The 18,269-nt window shown below is 43.6% G+C and overlaps 1 protein-coding gene across 6 annotated transcripts in view; it reads right to left on the bottom strand.

The window, feature by feature from the left end:
- The window catches only part of CLSTN3 (calsyntenin 3), a 65,153-nt gene that overhangs the window by 23,828 nt on the left and 23,056 nt on the right, over positions 1-18,269 (bottom strand). For 2 of the 6 annotated variants that reach the window (XM_072653866.1, XM_072653872.1), the window contains exons 2-7: positions 7,310-7,445; positions 3,959-4,111; positions 3,106-3,301; positions 1,674-1,882; positions 1,001-1,150; positions 489-674 (exon numbers count right to left, since the gene is read on the bottom strand). In XM_072653866.1, coding sequence (XP_072509967.1) covers positions 489-674; positions 1,001-1,150; positions 1,674-1,882; positions 3,106-3,301; positions 3,959-4,111; positions 7,310-7,373 — 958 coding nt within the window. In that variant the 5' untranslated portion in view covers positions 7,374-7,445. Of the gene's footprint in view, positions 1-488; positions 675-1,000; positions 1,151-1,673; positions 1,883-3,105; positions 3,302-3,958; positions 4,112-4,391; positions 4,502-7,309; positions 7,446-12,475; positions 12,674-18,269 lie in introns of those variants that run through there. The other 4 variants (XM_072653867.1, XM_072653868.1, XM_072653870.1 and 1 more) reach the window with 4 other exon arrangements.

Below are 18,269 nucleotides of genomic sequence, written 5' to 3'. Positions count from 1 at the left end.
CCCACCCCCAGGAAGACAGAATTATTAGAACCAAGATGTTGACTGAATAGACTGAGACAGTTGTTCTCAAAATGGGGGATGGAAAGAAGAAAACTTTGAAGTATCTTTTCCAGCCTGCCTTACCACAGTCATCATGCTGCTCTTTTAAAAGTCAGGTTGAGGCCAGCTGCACCAAGAAGATTTCCCTGACCTGCCCAGCTGACTCTCCAACCCCCTTGCTTGCCCTCAATGCACTTCAGTCATTGTAGTGTTGTGTCAGAATTGTCTCTGTTAATTATATCCATCTCTCCCATCTTAACTTTTTGGGAATAGGGAGTAAATCTAATCTTTCCTGTACCCCAAGTACCTAAAAGCTATGAGTGGGTACTTAGCACGTACTTATTGACCCCTAGAAGATGGTGCAAAGAAGGATTCTTGGGAAGAGGAAGACAAGGTCAAGGGGTGCTGAGGAACATGACTCAGGGTTGGGATAGAGAAAGGGGGCACACCGCAGAGTTTTCGAAGAGCTCTTTCTGAATAGTTGTCCCGATCACAGCCCTTGGCCACATGACTGGTCTGCAGCTCAATGGTGGCCTGGATGTTCCACAGGGGCTCATCACAGGTTTCTAGGCGGATGCCAGGAAATAAGGCCAGGCTCCCAGCACCAGGGGCATACTCAATCCTTTTGCTCCAGCCTGTAGGGAGTGAAGAGCAAAAGAAAGGAAAGTAAGTCTTTTCACCCAAATTTACTATCCTATTTCCACTTCCCCACAACCATCTTCTCAGATTCCGTGGAGTCTAGCTTAGTCCATGACTGGCCTGATCAGTCTATAGGTAATACTGAAAAATCCCAGTCTGTTGCCTTCTACACCTTTTGTCCCTTTACTTTGTCCCCCAAGCTGAATCATGTGACCATCATGAAAGCCTAGAAATGAGCAATCTGAGGGCTGAATGTTAAATTTACTTCATCCAGCTCTGGATGAAGGGATTAAGGGATTAAAGTGAGGTCTGGGTTGCTCACCTTGCCAGCTGGGCTTGCATGTGGGCTTCACCTGGATCTCCACCTCAGCATCATCAGCTGCCCTCTTCTTCCCACAATCATAAGCTGTCACTGTGAATTTATAGAGTCGCTCCCCACTGTATTGTAGTTTCTCTGTGTTCTCGATGTTCCCTGGAAGATAAGATGATGGTGCATGGCAAGTAAAGAAAGTCAGGAAAGAGGAAGGGAGAGAGGGAACAGGAAAGAGGGAGAAGAACAAGAAGAAAGGGAAGGAGAGGGAGAAAGGGAGGGGAAGGGAGAGAGGGAGGGAGAAAAAGAGCAGAAGAAGAGAAGGAAGTAGAGAGACAAAGAGAAAGACAGAGAGACACAAAGAGAAAGACAGAGAGACACAAAGAGAAAAAGACAGAGAGGGAGAGACAGAGAGAGACAAAGAGACACAGAGAGAGAAAGACAGAGGGAGAGACAGAGAGAAACACAGAGAGAGACAGAGAAAGAGACAGACAGAGACAGAGACAGAAAGAGAAAGACACAAAGAGAGAGCACAATGGAGTCAATGATGAGAAGAAATTGGACAATGGGAAATTGTCTAGGAAAATGTGGAATGGAGTAAGGGGTAAGCAAGGATTTGTGTTCCAGTTGGGAGATCTGGGGGACAAGAGTTACAACTAGCGGGTGGAAGTGGGGATGAACTCACCATCATTGTCAATGAGGAAAGGAGTGTTGGGGGTAAGGATCTCATAATAGCAGATTTGACTGTATTGTGGGGAGCAGTCACCATCAATAGCCTCCACTCGTAGAATTCGGTCATACAACTTCCCTTCTGTCACTGATGCCCGGTACAGCCGCTCCACAAATACCGGAGCAAACTCATTCACGTCATTTACCCTCACATGCACAGTTGCCCTATACAGACCAGGAGAAGGAGAAGGGTTAGCACTGCCTCAACATCCAGAGAGTTTAGGCTGCAAAAACTTGGATCAGATATGGAGAATTCCAGAACAGAACTGCATCAAAGCAGTCCTGAGCCTGTGGTAGGACTACATTCCTTAGGTCCCCTTGCCTCAGTCCCCATCCAGCCCCTAAGTGTCCTAGCCTGTGCTACCATAACCCTTAGTCAGACCCATGGTAAAGAGCATGAGCCCAAAGGGAAGAGATGCCCAAGAGAGGAAGAGGAAGTAAAGCACCCACCCCAGGGGATGGGGTTAAATGTTTCCCAAGAGATAATGTAGTTAGCTTCATAAGGGGATCATGGGGAATCTGGGCTCCTAATATGAGACTGGGAATGCCAGACAGTGAACTGGAAAGCACTGAGTCCTCATAAGGGTTCAAAGCATTTGTCCTCATGAAGAGTTGACAGCTAGGCAGCACAGTGGACAGAGCACTGGGCCTGAAGTCAGGAAGACTCATCAGATGCTTACTAGCTGTGTGACCCTGGGCAAGTCTCTTAACTCTGTTTGCCTCAGTTTTCTCATCTGTAAAATGAGCTGGAGAAGGAAATAGCAAATGATGCCATTATCTTTGCCAAAAACAATCTTCTAATGTTATCATGAAGAGTCGGACACAACTCAACAAAAACAGGTGACATCAAGTAACCCTGTCAGAAAATGTGGGGTATAAAACCAAGAGCAAAATCCAGGGGCAGTTAGGTAGTACAGTGAATAGAGCACCAGCCCTGGAGTCAGGAGGACCTGAGTTCAAATCCAGCCACAGACCCTTGACACTTCCTAGCTGTGTGACTTTGGGCAAGTCACTTAACCCTCAATTGCCTTGCCTTCCCCCTCCAAAAAAAATAGGATAACTATAAAAAGCAACAGGGAATGTATGTAGCATTTACATATGCCATGTAAGGTATATGTTTTTCACATGTTTGGGGAGAAAGAATGTTGTCTATGTGGCATGTGTTACACTCTGTGTGATCTGTATGGATGAATGAAATCTATAGGACACGTGCACCTATGACTGGAAGCTTCTGAAAGCCAAAGACTGTGTATGTCCCTCATTGTTCTGATCATCACCCATCACTGTGGCTATTGGCCAGTCACTGAACAGAGGTGCTATGGGGATGTGCTGATATTAGGAGAAGGGACAGAAGAAGGCTTTAAAAGTGAAGTGAAAGACTCCCTCACTTGTGTGATTTCTTGGTATTGGCCCCATCTGGGCCTTCGCCACAGTCATAGGCCTGGATGGTAAAGCTGTGCTCCTTCTGAGCCTCACAGTCCACTGGTTCCTTGGCTCGGATCAGCCCCTCTCCAGTCGCCTTGTCCAGGATAACGGCCTCAAAGGGAACCCCAGCCCCATGCAGTCGGAACCCACAGATTTCCCCTGGTCAGAGAAGAAAAGGAAAGCCACATGATTCGCATCAGCCTCTCCTTCACTCCACCTACATTAACCCCTCCTGTCTTCTGTTGTAACAAGACCTGACACTCCTCCCAAACCTTTACTCTCATCTCCCCTTCTCTCTCTATAACCAGATCTTTATAGTTCTAGCCCTTTCCCCTTCTCCATGTTAATAAGAACCCAACCCCCTTCTTCCTGTGCTTCTAGAATGGAGATCCTGATAAGTGCTACTGAATTCAACCTTTGCCTGTATCCTTCCCTCTGATCTCCCTTTCTCCTCCCTTATCCTTAGGTTCCCATTTCCCTTGCCTCTATTCCCTCTTCCTAAACTTTTTCCTATTCTCTTCCTTCTATTCCCTCTCCCTTCTTATTCCCCATTCCTAAAAAGACCAGGGTCTCCATTGTATCCTGAAGAATATCAGGCCACTGAACCCATATGGCTCTGGAGGAGAAAATGAGGCTGGTGACCTTGCACAGCCCTCCCTCACTCAAATCAATGTCAACTGCAAGTCATGTCATCATCTTGATGTCATGGTCCTCTTTGAGAGCGAAGGACAAACACAACCTCCCCCTGCCTTTTAATTTCCCCCCATATACATTCTTATACCTGTTTCTCCCCACCCCTGGTTTTCCCTCCATTACCCGCATAACGAAGAGGGGCGTCCTTGTCCAGGGCAAAGAGTGGTGGATTGAGTAGTACGGTGTTGTCATTCTCCATGACAATGCCCTGATACTCTGCTTCGATCCATGGCTTGTGTTTGTTGGCTGACACCCCAGGGAACAGAGAGGAAGACCCTGTGAGTCAAGATCCCACTCCATGAACAACCCCTCTGGGCCCAGGCCTTGGCTACCCTCACCCACCTTCTTCAGCCACCCTTCCCCCACCTCCAATTCCTTGCTTTTGTTATCCTCCTTCTAACTTGCAAAGATAATCTTTTTTAGAGATGAAAGAGAACCTTGGAGGCCATTTGATTCAACCTCCATCATTTTTCTCCTAAGTAAGCTGAAGTCCGGAGAGGTTAATGGATTTACCCAAAGTCAAAGAGATAATTAGTAGCAAAGGCAGTATGCTAACCCTGGCTCTTTCTACTCTACTATGTCCTGCTTCGAGGGCACCAGCCCAGCCCCAGAGAACGGAGTGAAGACATGGCATAAGCTATGGAGGTGAAGGGCAGAACATAGAGTCTGGTCCTTCTGTTTCCATGGCAACCAACTATACATTGGAGATCTAAGGTCTGCTCTGCATATTAGGGTCAAGAGAATGGGTGACTCATCTCAAAAAGGCACTTTAGGTCCTTGGGAGAGTATCAGGGAGAGAGTAGGTGGGATAGGGAACACCAGGAACTGACCATGAAAAAATCCTGAAAAGAGGATAAGGAAAGACTGAGGTCACAGCAGATATAGGGAGGGGGAGAAAAAAGGGTTTGAACCCCACTTCCTCTAAATTTCATTTAAATTCCCTCATTTCACAGTCATCTATCCCAGCCAACTCCCAATCCAGAACTATGCCCTCAGGGGAAAGTAAAGGAATGAGGGAGGAAGAAAGACTTATAGGGCAAAGGGAAGGACACTCCATTGGAAAGATCAAGGATAGAGAAGAGAGAACAATGCCAATGATTGGACCCAATGGTGCCAGCATCCTAGAGAATTATTGAGCTGGCCTACATACATCACTAATCCTCCCTGCCCCCACTGCTAAACACAGTCACTCAGTACACATCTCACATCTGCCAGTTACTGGGATTGTATCTCCTACAACCCTCATATCTAACCCTAGCCTTGAGTTAGGATCTGAGGAATTTTAGCAAGCCTTGCTTCTACTGTTTTGTTTCTTATCCACATGCAAGATATCATCTTTATTTTTTTTTTCTGAGACCATTCCAAAAGAGGAATAACTTCCCCCCTCCCCATTTCTATCCAAAGGACTCAGGGAACCTTCCCCCAATCCTCCCTCAAAGATAATATTGGCTCTGAAGTGAGGGATTTAAGGCACAAGATAGGGCATGTGGAGGAGCCCATATCAGTGTCCCAGTGGGCCCAAACTTCCCAATAACAAACTTGGTTTAGAATTTCACCTTCTGCCCCACTGCCCTTGCTCTCTACTCAACCAAAAAACTCCACTGAGGAATAGGCAGCTTTATCTCTCTTGAGTCCTTTTTTACCACCAAATCCTAGGCTCTTAAATTATATTAATGAAGATGCAATTTTCCTTGTAAGGGAGGGAGAAATGGGAATCATGTTACCAAAGAACAACTGAGTCACTGAGAGGAAGTTTATCTCAGATGTCATATAGGGAATCTACTGCTGAATCCAGAATTCCTGATTGCCAGGATTTTGAGGGGGCAAAGCAATCACCCAAGAATAGAACTCTCATGTACTGGACCCTCAGCCCCTTGTGCACTGTAGACATCTTGTCCCCCCTCCCCCATTCCCCTCTACAGCTGAGGGCTGAGCCACAAGATGGTGAACAGGATAGACAAGGATAGGACATCAAAAAGCTGAGTTTGAGGCAGGAGATTCAAAGAGAACAGAAGCTATAGGCAAGACAGAGATGGAACAGAAGATGGAGGGGAACAGGTGGAACAAGGGCAGCTTCTCTCCTGGCTTCCCTTTTCCTCTCCCCCCTTTCTTCCTCCCTCAGTTCTCACTTCCTCCTTTTCATCTATCCTTTTTCTCTCCCTTCCTCCAGTGCTCTTCTCCCTTCTCTTCTTTCCCTTCCTTTCTCCACTCTCTCCTCTTTCCTTCTTTCCTCCCTACTCCTGTCCCCCCATTTCTCTCCTCCCCTTTCTTCTCTCCTCATAAGTTCTTCCTTTCCCTCTTTCCCTGTTTCTCTTCCCCTCTCTTCTCCCTCTCAGTTTTCTCCTCTTTTCTTCCTTCATTTCTTCTCTCCTCTCCTTTCTTCCCCCTTCCTGAGTTCTCCCTTCCCCTCTCAGGTGTCACCTCCCTTCTCCCTCCCTATTTCTTCCCTTCCCTTTCTTTTCTTCACTTTACTTCTCACCTTCTCCTCATTCCCCAGGTTTTCTCCTCTTCCCTGCCCCCAGTTCTTCTCACCCTGTATCTTTCCTTTCCTCTCTCCCTATCTTCCTTCTATGCCTCATCATCTCTGCTCTGCTAAATGAATCTTTCCCCTCTCTTCCCATTTCTTCTAATTTTTCTGTTTTTTCCTCTCATCTCACCTTCTATTTTCATCTTCTTTCACCTCTGATAACTCTTTTCTCTCTTTTTCTTCCTCATAGTTTTCTCCCACACCTGTTTCTCTCATCCTCTTCCTCCTATATCTGTCTTTCAATTAGCTTTCTGCCCCAAACCTCACCCTCTTCCTCTCTCTCTCTCTCTCTCTCTCTCTCTCTCTCTCTCTCTCTCTCTCTCTCTCTCTCTCTCTCTCTTTCTCCTCACCCAACAGAATTTATGAATTTATCACCTGCCCTTTTGCTAAATGGCTCCTAGGCTCTCATAACCCACAGCCCAGCTGTGTGTCAGCATAAGAATATATACACACATGAACATGCAAAAACATACGTGCTCTGAATGGCTGAACTACAGAGAATGGTTTCTGCCTGGAACTGGATAGAGAAAAATCAAATAAATTTGCCACACGTTCACAGAAAATATACCCCCTTGAAAATTGTGTAGACATGAAGAAAGATATGTATCACCCCTCAGATATAACTTCTCCTGAGAGCTGAGAAATCAATGTGCAAATACAAGAAGAGACAAGCAATTAATATGATGTGATCAAGAAAGAGAGGTGGGGAAGGACATTGGGCTCAAGAAGAGAGGAACTACCTGGGGATAAAAGAAGGGGAAGAGTGAGAAACACATAGGTGAAGACCATGTTAAGAAGCATGCAGCACTGGGGAAAGGGATGGAGAGAGGGATGGGTGGAAGGAAAGACACAAGTCATACTCAAAGAGCCTTAGCATCTCCTACCCACCTCCCAACTCCCCAGCCACCTCCCCCCCCCCACTTCCCCTCCAACCCCCCATCACTCACCTTTATTACAGAAGCTGATGGGGAGCAGGGAGGTCAGAAGGAGGGAAAGCAGCAAGGGGGCCATGGTGTGGGGCAGGGCAAGGCGAGTGCTCTCCCCTGGGAGCTTCTCTCCTTATTCCACCTTCAGGAAAGGATGCTGTGGGGAGGACGGTCAAAGGATAAGCAAGGGAGTGACAGTGGAGGGGAACCTCATGGATTAATCCTTCAGAGCAGACTAGGGCAGACCGACCTGTGTAGATAAGGTGATGGGGGAGGGGGGTTTGCAATGGCTCTCTTTCCCTCCCGCTCCCCGGGTTTTCTCGATCCCTCACTCACTCCCACCCCATCCCTGCTACTGCAGAATGATGTCAGCATAGCCGGGTGAGGATTGATGGGATCTCTAGCCAATGGGGTGAAAGGGGGGGCTGGCGCTGCAGGGAGGGAGGGGACCAATGGGACTGTGATGCTGGTGCTGGAGAATGTGGTGGGGCTTTTTTTTCTCTGACTGCAATTTGGGGAGCAGGGGAACTGCAGGGGAAGCAGGAGAACCATGGAATAAATGGAAAACCAGAGCAACATGAGATGAAGGAGCTATCCAACAGGGGATGGGGATGTGAACCTTTGGAAGATTGGGGAGGGAACTGTCTCTTAACCATGACCCCTCCTCTTCACCTATGCACTAGCTCCCCCCACCCTTTGCCCTCACTTTCCCAGAGTGATCCGTCAGCTTCTCCTGTAAACCACAGGGATTAAACCCATAGTCCCAGCCGAGGAGACTCCAATATCCCAACTCCCAGTCTAAAAGATTCTAAGAGACATCCTGAGTTTCTCAGAATGGAAGTACAGAGAAGTCCAGGGTTAATGTAAGAGAAGCAATGTGCCCTTTCTTATATCCTCCTGCTGGGGCAATTCACCTGTAAGGCCCACAATTCACCCAGAATGTAGGGAAATTCATTCGGTGGACCAAAGATGGACACAGACACAAAGGCATCTATGGACATTGATATTTTTTTTTCTGTCAAGGCTACCTTCTAATGCCTTACCATTATTTTCCCTGTATTCAAAACCATGCTCATACTGAATCCTGCTTACTCCAGCACTTGGAGGCTAGAGAAAGCAGATTTAAGAACTGAGACTGGGACTCAGAATAGAACCCACAGCTTGGATATAGGAAGAAGCCAAGAGAGATTCTAAGGGCAGAGATGTATAGACAAGGCCAGAAAAGGAAGGAGCCATTGCTGTGGGAGGGGGAGATAGGCTTTTCCTGGTGACAAAGGGGAACTCCTGTGTCCCAAGCCAAAAAGTGGAGAGTTCCTCTAAACACCCAACCAGGCTCATCACTCATCCTTTATCCAGGGCACTAGAGCTGTGGCCCAATTCCTCCTCAAGCTGAAGGTTTCTCCTTTAGGGTCCAGTGATTGTCACCACTCTTTACTCCTGGCCTCAACCCAATGGAAGGGGAATGCCATAGTGAGGAGAAGTTGTGTGGGGGAGCAGATGCATGGAATGCAATTACTCTCGATGATAGCTGGCCAGCTGCCTGGGTGATACCATCTTCTATCTTTTGATTCTCCTGGATCTGTGACTCAGTATTGGACTGTCAGGATCCTGTTAGCCTACACCCCAGTTGAATGCTGAGTGGTCCCTTGAGATCCCTCTGTGCTAGCCACCTACACCCAGGAATAGCTATTCTGCCTACAGAGAAGGCTTTCTCAGCCTTCTGAAGCATTACAAGGAAAAAGTTCATCATCTTCCCACAAGGAAAGAAAGGCCAGGTTTAAACCAAGAAAAATTCAGGTGCTCTACAACAAATACTAACACTCCAAGTCTTCTCTCTTTTTGATTAATTCCTCAGGAAAGAATGAATTCAAGAACAACATGGCAATATCCCAATTAATCAATAAGTTGTTGTGGTTGTTGTGTTTATCCTTCATTGACAAAGAAGACCATGACATCAGAGAAATGATGACATGACTTGCATTGGACTTTGTTTTGAGTGAGAGAGGGCTGTGCAAGGTCACCAATCTCACTTGCTCCTCCTGAGCCACCTGGATCTAGTGACTAGATATTCATCAGGATGACTGGAGATGGCCCAAGATGCCCTGAGAGACAAATAATTGTATCTGAAGAACCTCCTATGTGGTAGGCATGTTGCAATGCAGTCCCAATCCCCAGCCATCTGGCTGATACTGGCTTCTAATTGTGCTTTCCTTTAGAAGAAATCTCCCAGGAGACCCCAGCGTCCAACTTACCAACCCTACTTTGTAGATAAGATACTTGCCATACTCCTATCTGTCTGTCTGGAATATGGTTTTTCCCCATCCTTCCTACTCCTTTTGCTTTATAATCCCTGCCCCTTCTACATCTCCCTTCATCCTTTGCTCTTTTAGACTTTTTGATTACTTTACTTCCCCCTTAGGGAACAAATCCCAGGTCTTCTTAATATTTGGATTGGTATCAGTAAATTCCTTCATGCCCTTGGCCATTAGCACTGGAGCCATGCAGATTATTTTAGAGCTTGAAGGGCCAGATGGAACTACTGACCTATGTCCTGCATTGCTGTAGCTACATACAAATCAGTCCCTTCTTTCCATACTAAGTATTTGTAAATATTTGTAATACTTCTGTCACATAAAATACAAAGGTAATTTTTTTTATCAGCACACATCATAAACATTCATTATATTTATAACATTCATGTTATAGTTACATGTAGAAGATCAGACATATTACCTGCAGAAACATAATATATAGCACATGTGCAAAATTTCATACTACAAACCAAATATATCAGTCACATGCATTACATACCACATAGCATATTACATACATTACAAATGACATCCTGTAGACCACATTCACAGGTCATATGAAATGCATAGCATACAAATACAAATTACCAAATATGACCAAATGTGAAGGTCATCTGTGATAACCCAACATGTTACACATTGAAGTTATATGGACTACACCAATGGGAATTATCTGACTATATGGATAACTTTTTCTACCATTATCTCAAGAGCATCATAATTTATCCTGGTCACTGACCAAATAGATGCCTCAGATATGGATGGTGCCTTAAATGTAACCTGCTGCCCTGAGATCCATTGTCCTATAGTCCTAGTCCTAGTCTATGGATGGATGGCCCAGTCTCACTCTCTCTTATTTCAGTCACCCACAAAACAGTTGTAATATGAATTCTTGGGTGTCTTTGGGTCTCCACAGCTGGAATATATGGAGAAAATCCTGGATTTAGCTCTTCCCATCCCAGCAGAGGTTCCCCTTTGACCATGGAGGTCAATTGAGTTTACTGACTCTCTTAAAGGTTCCAATGTGCCTTTTATTTTTTACCTAAATGACAATTTGGATCTTGTCCCTATGAACCATTATCTGGCATGCAAGTTTTAAAGGCTAGAGGTTAGTTATAGTCCCCAGGTAGTAATACAAATTGGTAGCAAAGCCCTTTGAACACTCTACAGGCACAGTCTCCTGCTTCCTACTGACATCTGAAGCTGAATTTGACCAGTAGTATATATTTCATAACAGCTTCAGAGCGATCTCTTGGCCCATATGTCCAGAATCGTAGTTGGCCTATAGTGGCACCATTTGTTTTCTTACATCCTATGCTGAGTCAGTCAACATTTGCTACCATACATAGTTCCAACATCTTCCATTCTGTCAGTAGTAAGGTGCCTTCTAGGGAATAATGTATGAATACTTAAGGGTCATGACCTCATTTCTTGGCCTGTATAATTTCCCAAAGACCTTCATTACCTACTTGCTCTTGTTGCCAGTCATCCAAGAACAACTGGAATAAGAAGAATTGGTATGATGCAATGAAATTTATATTTACTGATGCCACACTTTCCAGAGGAAGTCCTAGATATACCTAGCCATACATTTATAGATTAGTAGCATGCCACAGATCACTTTTCTCCCTTCTGTAGACACTACCATAACTTTGGACATATGGAACCTATTACCAGTGGCTTCTGCATCCACTTTAATATTCTCTGGCAGGTAATGAGTACTGAACTCATTGTTAGCTATTACCACTGGCCATCTCTGACAAGCAGTATCCAACCTTACAAGGCAGAATGGTTGTCTATACTCAAAACTATATATACACAATTCTGAAATTTATCAGTGAAGGCCTACATCCTGACCTCCTCCTCTCTTCCCAACTTCATTATATATTACTCTTCTCCATGCATTCTAGCTAAATTGGCTTTTTCTCTGATCTTCATGCAAGGCACTCTCCTTATCTCAGGGACTTTCCCCTTAAACTCCGTGTAAGGAGAGTTAAAAAATCTTCCCTGCCCATTGATAGGCCTCAGGTGGGGCTATTGAGGGAGGCTTGGTCAGGGGAGGCTTGTTTCCTATGAAGACCCACACTTTTTGCTGATTGCTAATGAGGCATTGGGTTATGAGAGGTCATGCCCTCTGGCTCTGAAAAGAGTATACATACTCTGAAGGAAGGTTTTGTTTCGGGACTTAGTTTTGGAAGAAGGTTTGTGTGCCAGAAGACACTCTGGGAAGTTGCTAAGCAGCGCCCTAGCTTTGAAAACCCAGATGTTGGTGCTTCCCTCTCTGGTAGCTATGTATGTATTTAATGGTCAGACAACTGGAAGTCTATCTGTTGATCTCTGTATGTTAAATGTAATTAAAGTGATTGTTGACCCCTCAAAAGTTGCCTTTTTATAAATGCAGATCTAAGAATCTGTGATAGCAGCCCCCTCCCCCTGTGTATATTGAGGTGCTTACTGTTACAGTCCCCAATGCCTACCTCACCTCCACTTCATAAAACTCTTCACTTCCTTCAAAACAATTCAATGCCAGCTTCTATACAAAGCCTTTTCTGATCTTCCCACCTGTTAATGCCTTCTCTCCTTAACTACCTGACATTTATTTTGTGAATATAGTCCATGTAATCCATGGCTTGAAGTCTGCACAAAGCCTTCTTGATTATATTCAACGTGAAGGGTGGAATCAGTAAGAACTGTGTTCCTTGTGGAACTGGCATTTGGTGGAAAAGAAGCTATATATGCAAGCTACATATCCAAGACTTGACTCCCTTTCTACCAAATGCCAGTTCCACAAAGAACACATATAGCAAATAAACCCATTTATCTAAATTGATAGCAAGCAGAAACCAGAAAAGGTATATAAACAAGAAATACATACCAGACAATGAACAGAGTGAATAATTTCTTCCATTGGGAGCAAAATATCTCAGCTCAAAAAAGAGTACCAAATCTCATCTAAGAGGAAATTCCCAAAGTCTCCAGTATAGTAAGGTTAGGACAGGAGACTTGTATAAGTGAGGTGAGGGCTCTTCTATATGTCAGCTTCTTCCTAGAGTCTTTCTCTTCCTTCAGGGAGCTGAAGAGAATATAGAAACATATGTTCTCTCTCAAAATTGGAAGCCAGAAGATCAGGATCTCTTCTAAACTTCCGCCAACTCTGCCTCTAACCCAAACAGGGGACATTGAATAATCAACATCCACCAATTAGGAAAGTCTTGTGGGAATAGACTTTGAGGTGGGGGTTACATATTTATTCTATAATAATATTACATATTATGTTGTTTCTCCTGATAGAATATAATTTCCTTGAGAGCAAGCACTGTTTCATTTTCCTTTTTGTACCTTAGCAAATTGCCTGGCCTGCAATAAATGCTTATTGATTAATTGGTGGGTTACTTAAAGTATCATGATCCGAAGTGTTGTATTTTCAATGTGCATATATTGTCAAAAGCAGGTCCCTCGAAGCTCTCTAAGAATCATATTTGTTTCTCTGCAATAGTCCCCTACTGCCTTTGGATCACATCAATGGAATGTTCCAACATGGTATGAAAGGGTTCCTTCTTTGGTGGGTGGAAATTTATCCCTGAGAAAGACAGGAACTTTCCATATTGAGTCTCATGTAGCAAAGTAGTGAGGTTGACAGTCTGTCATCTTACAGTAACTATTACCAGAAGAGGATCATTGGTTGCTGGGGAAATCCCAAGTTTCCCAGTTACCCAGGCTCACACTTCTGTGTCATCCTTGACTCCTTACTCCTACTCATAACAGATTTCTTGCCAAATATTTGTTTTTACCTTTCAACATCCCTCATATATTTTCCCCTTCTATCTACTTAAATCACCTGTGCCTGAACTATTGCAGTACCCTTCTGGTTTGTCCCTTTGTCTCAAGTATCTCCCCTTCCCAATCCATTCTCCACTCAGCTGCCAGAGTTATTTCCCTGAGGCCCTCTCTCTACTAACTCACTCAGCTCCAAGGATTCCTGTTACTTCCAGGATCAACAACAAAAACAGTAAACGATTATTTAAGCACTGACTATTTGCTAGGCACAGGGAATAGTTCCTACCCTCAAGGAACTCACATCCTAATAAAGGAGACAACTTGCAAACAACTATGGACATAGAAGATACATACAGAGTAGATGGAAGGGAAACTCAAAGGTGGAAAGGAAATGGAAAGATGGCATGTGAACTGAGATCTGAAGGAAGCCAGGGAAGTCAGGAGGCACAGGGAAAGTGGAAGACCAGTTCAGGTGTGAGGGACAGTCAGGGAAAAGACACAGGGTTGAGGAATAGAGTATTGTGTGCAAGGTTCAGCGAGAAGGCTAGTGTTGCTGGATGGTAGCGTACTTTTGTTGTTGTTAAGTAAATCTTCAGTCATGTCCGACTCTTCACAGCCCCATTTGGGGTTTTCTTGGCAAGGATACTGGAGTGGTTTGCCATTTCCTTCTCCATCTCATTTTGCAGATGAGAAAACTGAGGCAAACAGGGTTAAATGACTTGCCCAGGGTCACACAGCTAATAAGTGTCTGAGCCCAGATTTGAACTTAGGAAGATGAGTCTTCCTGACTCCATGCACCATGACACCACCTAGCTGCCTCATACTACCATCCAACAATTTAGCCTTGCTGACCCTTTCAAACAACACTCCATCTCCCATTTTGGTCCTTTCACAGGCCATCCCTCGTACCTGGAATGCTTTCTCACTTTTACCTCTGCCTCCTGACATCTCTGGCTTCCTTCAGTTCTCATCTCAAATGTAACCTCCTCTAGGAGACCTTTATAGTTCCCTTCCACCACTGTGCCTTCGATCTAAGATTCCCTCCCATCTACTCTGAATATATCTTCTCTATTCATAGTTGTTTGCGTGTTGTCTCTTTCATTAGACTGTGAGTTCCTTGAAGGTGGGGACCATGTTTTTGCTTTTTTATCACCAGTAACTACCACCGTGCGTGGCACGTAGTAAATGCTTAATAAATGCTTGTTGATCGGCTATTGAAGATGGTGCTACTTCTGAATCATGAGCTGCTGAGGGAAGTGTTATTCCTTCTAAAAGCATTTCATCTTCAGTCAATTCTCTCATCAGGAATTCTTTAAACCATCTCTTCATCAGGACAACCAGGCTGTTTAATAACTAGTTTCCCAAACAGCTCCATTAACAGTTATCACTTTGGGGATGCTAGAATGTACCACTACTTCAGGCAGTTTACACAATACAGCTATGATGTCTTCACCCTTGTACTTCTTTTTCTTTTACTCTATTTGAGGATGAATTTCAATTTATTCATTGAATTTCTGCAAATATTTCTAAATTGATAAAACAATTCTCTCAGCAGGTCAATTGATGAAGAGTTTGGAAGTACATTGAATAATGGGCCTTCATATGTAGGAAAATTTCTCTTTTTTTTTTTCTTAATAATTTATTTCTTTTCAGTTTTCAAAAATCACTTCCATAAGTTTTAAGTTTTTCTCCCCCTCCTGCCCCTCTCGTTTCCCATGACACCATGCAATCTTACATGAGTTCTACACATACATTCTTATTAAACGCATTTTCACGTTAGTCCTGCTGCATAAAAGAATTAAATGGGAGAAACAATGAGAAAAACCAAAACAAAACTTAACAAAATGGAAAAGAGTCTGCTTCATTGTGAGTTCTGACTCTATAGTTCTTTCTCTGGATGTGGATGGCATTCTGCATCAAGAATCCTTTGGGAATGTTTTAGGTCCTTGCCTTGCTGTGAAGGACTAAATCTATTAGAAACAATCCTCACACACAGTGGCTGTTACTGTGTATAATGTTCTCCTGATTCTACTCATTTCACTCAGCATCAGTTCATGTAAGACTTTCCAGGTTTTTCTGAAGTCCACGTGTTCATCATCTCTTATAGCACAATAGTATTCCATTAGATCATATATCACAACTTGTTCAGCCATTCCCACACTCTTGTGTTTCTTAACCCATACATTACATTCTCCCAGATTGTCCACACAATATCTTCATCATACCAGTCAATAGATACCACCCAAGCTAATAGTCTTTGAAGAGTATCATATTCTGTTTAAAAAACAAAAGTTTTTCAATATCTATATGACCACAGTGAGTTTATCTTCATACTTTCAAGTATGCAACATACAATAGCAGTGTGACTCACACACACTCACTCCCTTAACGCTTTAGCACATAACAGCATACTGACTATCAGAATTAATTAGTTGGTGGTGGCAGTAGAGAATTAGCATTTATTAAATGCCTACTATGTGCCAGGAGATGGCTCAGGAGAAGTAAGTGAAGTAAGTTGGTGACCTTGCCCAGCCCTCCCTCACTCAAATCAAAGTTAACTGCAAGTCATGTCATCGTCATGATGCCATGGTCCTCTTCAAGAACAAAGGACAAACACAACTATGTGCCAGACACCGTGCTAAGCACTTTTACAAATATTATCTCATTTATTCCTCACAACAACCTTAGGGGTTGAGTGTTTTTTTTATCCCCATTTTACAGCTGAGGAAACTGAGGCAGACAAAGTTTAAATGACTTACTTAAGTCATTTACACAGCTAGTAAGTATCTGAGGCTAGATTTGAACTCAGATCTTCCTGACTCAAGGACCAGTGCTCTATTTACTGCTTTGCCCATATTGATGTACAATATGCATGCATTCAAAACCTTTGGCTCAAGGCCCATTGGATGCATTTTTTCACAAACAAATCAGTCAGTTAATAAGCATTTATTAAGCATTTACCATCTTCTGGGTACTATGCTAAGTTATGGGGTTGGCGAAGAAGGTTGGCAAAGAAGGTGACAGATAGTCCCTGCTCTCAAGGATCTCACAATCAAATGGGGAGGAAAGCATAAATATAATTACGTAAAACAAGGTATATATGGGATAATGGAGATAATCAAGGCACTAGCATTAAGGGGGATCATGAAAGACATCTCAGAGAAGGTGAGGTTTTAGCTGGGACTTTAAGGAATCCAGAAAAACGAAGAGGAAAAAATGAAGAGGGAGAGAATTCCAGTCAAGGAGGACAGTCAATGAAAATGGCCAGAGTGTCTTGTTTGAAGAACGGGAAGGAGGCGATTGTCTTTGGACAGTGACATACTTAAGTATAAGAAGACCAGAAAGGTAGAAGGAACAGAATATAAAGATCTTGAATTCCAAACAGAGGGATTTATATTTTATTCTAGAGGTGATAGGAAGTCACGAGATTTTATTGAATGAAAGGAAGTGATATAATCAACTGTTTGCTTTAGGAAAATTAAGCTGATAACTACATGGAGGACAGACTGGAGTGGGGAAAAATTTGAGGTAGGCAGACCAGCCAGCAGGTTATTGCAATAATACAGGTGTGAGGTGAGAAGGGCCTTCACTACGGTGGTTGTAGTGTTAGAGAAGAGATGGGGGCATATATGAGAGTTGTCATTAAAGTAAAACAAGACTTGACCTTTAATGGGACATAGGGGAGTGAGAGTGAGAAATTAAGATGACACCAAGGTTTCAAGTCTGGGTAACTAGGAGGATGGTGGTACCCTGAACATTAATAGGTAACAGAAATGATTATTAATAATCAATTAATGTGGGAAAGAAGGTAAATCCAGGGGTTTTTCCCTTCCTGTTTTCTCCTTCAGAAACCAGATCCTCTAGGTTATTCAGGCAGCCTCTGAAAGATAGGGCTGGTGATGAGATTGGGTTAACTTTTTCCTCCATCTTGGCAGGACCCCACCCAATTGGGAGAATTTAATCTAATCTAGGTGAACTCTACCCATTGTCCAACTACATAAGTGGTCTGGGTGGAGATGAGTCTCTTTGTCCAAGAGTAATATAATCAGAGGCCATCATTAGAATAAGCCCTCATTTGTAATATAAGGAAGTTAGGAAAAGGGGGAAGGATTTTGGAGAAAAGATAATGAGTTCAGTTTTAGACTTATTGAATTTAAGATGTCTAAAGGACACTCAGTTGAAATATCTAATTGGAGACTTGAGATTGGAGGTCAGAAGAGAAGTTAGGGCTAGCTAAGTCAATCTGGAAGTCTTCTGCATAGAGATGATCATTGAAACCATAGTTAATGAGATCATCAAATGAAATAGAATGGAATGAGAAGAGAAGAGGGACTAGGAACAGAGCCTCGAGGGAACACCAAGATTAGTGGTTATGACATCCGATGAAGATCCAGCAGAGGAGAGAGAGAAAGAGCAGTTGGATAAGTAAGAGGAGAACCTGGAGAAGGCAGTCATGGAAACCTAGAAAGAAGAGAGTGCCAGGGAGAAGAGGGTGATTGATAGTGTCAAAGGCTGCAAAGAATAGTCAATAAGCATTTATTAAGTGCCTACTGTATACCAGGCAACAACCTAAATCCTAGGGAATACAAATAAAAATAAAGCCAACCTGCCCTCACAATTTACAATCTAACAGGGAAGACAATACACAAAAGGAAGCTGAAGGGTGGGGAGTGGGGAAGAAGGTAAAGAAGGTACCCAGTGTGGAGGCATGATGAAGGAGGCTAAAGATGTCCAAAAGCAATACAGCTGGTGGGAAATGGGGAGAAGACTGTACGGGACTCCCCTCCTTAAATGGAGGTATGAAGCTCGTAGCTCTGCCCTCCAATTAGGAGGATGAGAATTGGGAAAAGATCATTGGATTTAACATTATAGGTTGCATTAATAATTTTGGA

The sequence above is a fragment of the Notamacropus eugenii genome, chromosome 3 (assembly GCF_028372415.1).
Source record: "Notamacropus eugenii isolate mMacEug1 chromosome 3, mMacEug1.pri_v2, whole genome shotgun sequence".
Lineage (NCBI taxonomy): Eukaryota > Metazoa > Chordata > Mammalia > Diprotodontia > Macropodidae > Notamacropus > Notamacropus eugenii.
This window is presented reverse-complemented; position numbering and strand designations above follow the sequence as displayed.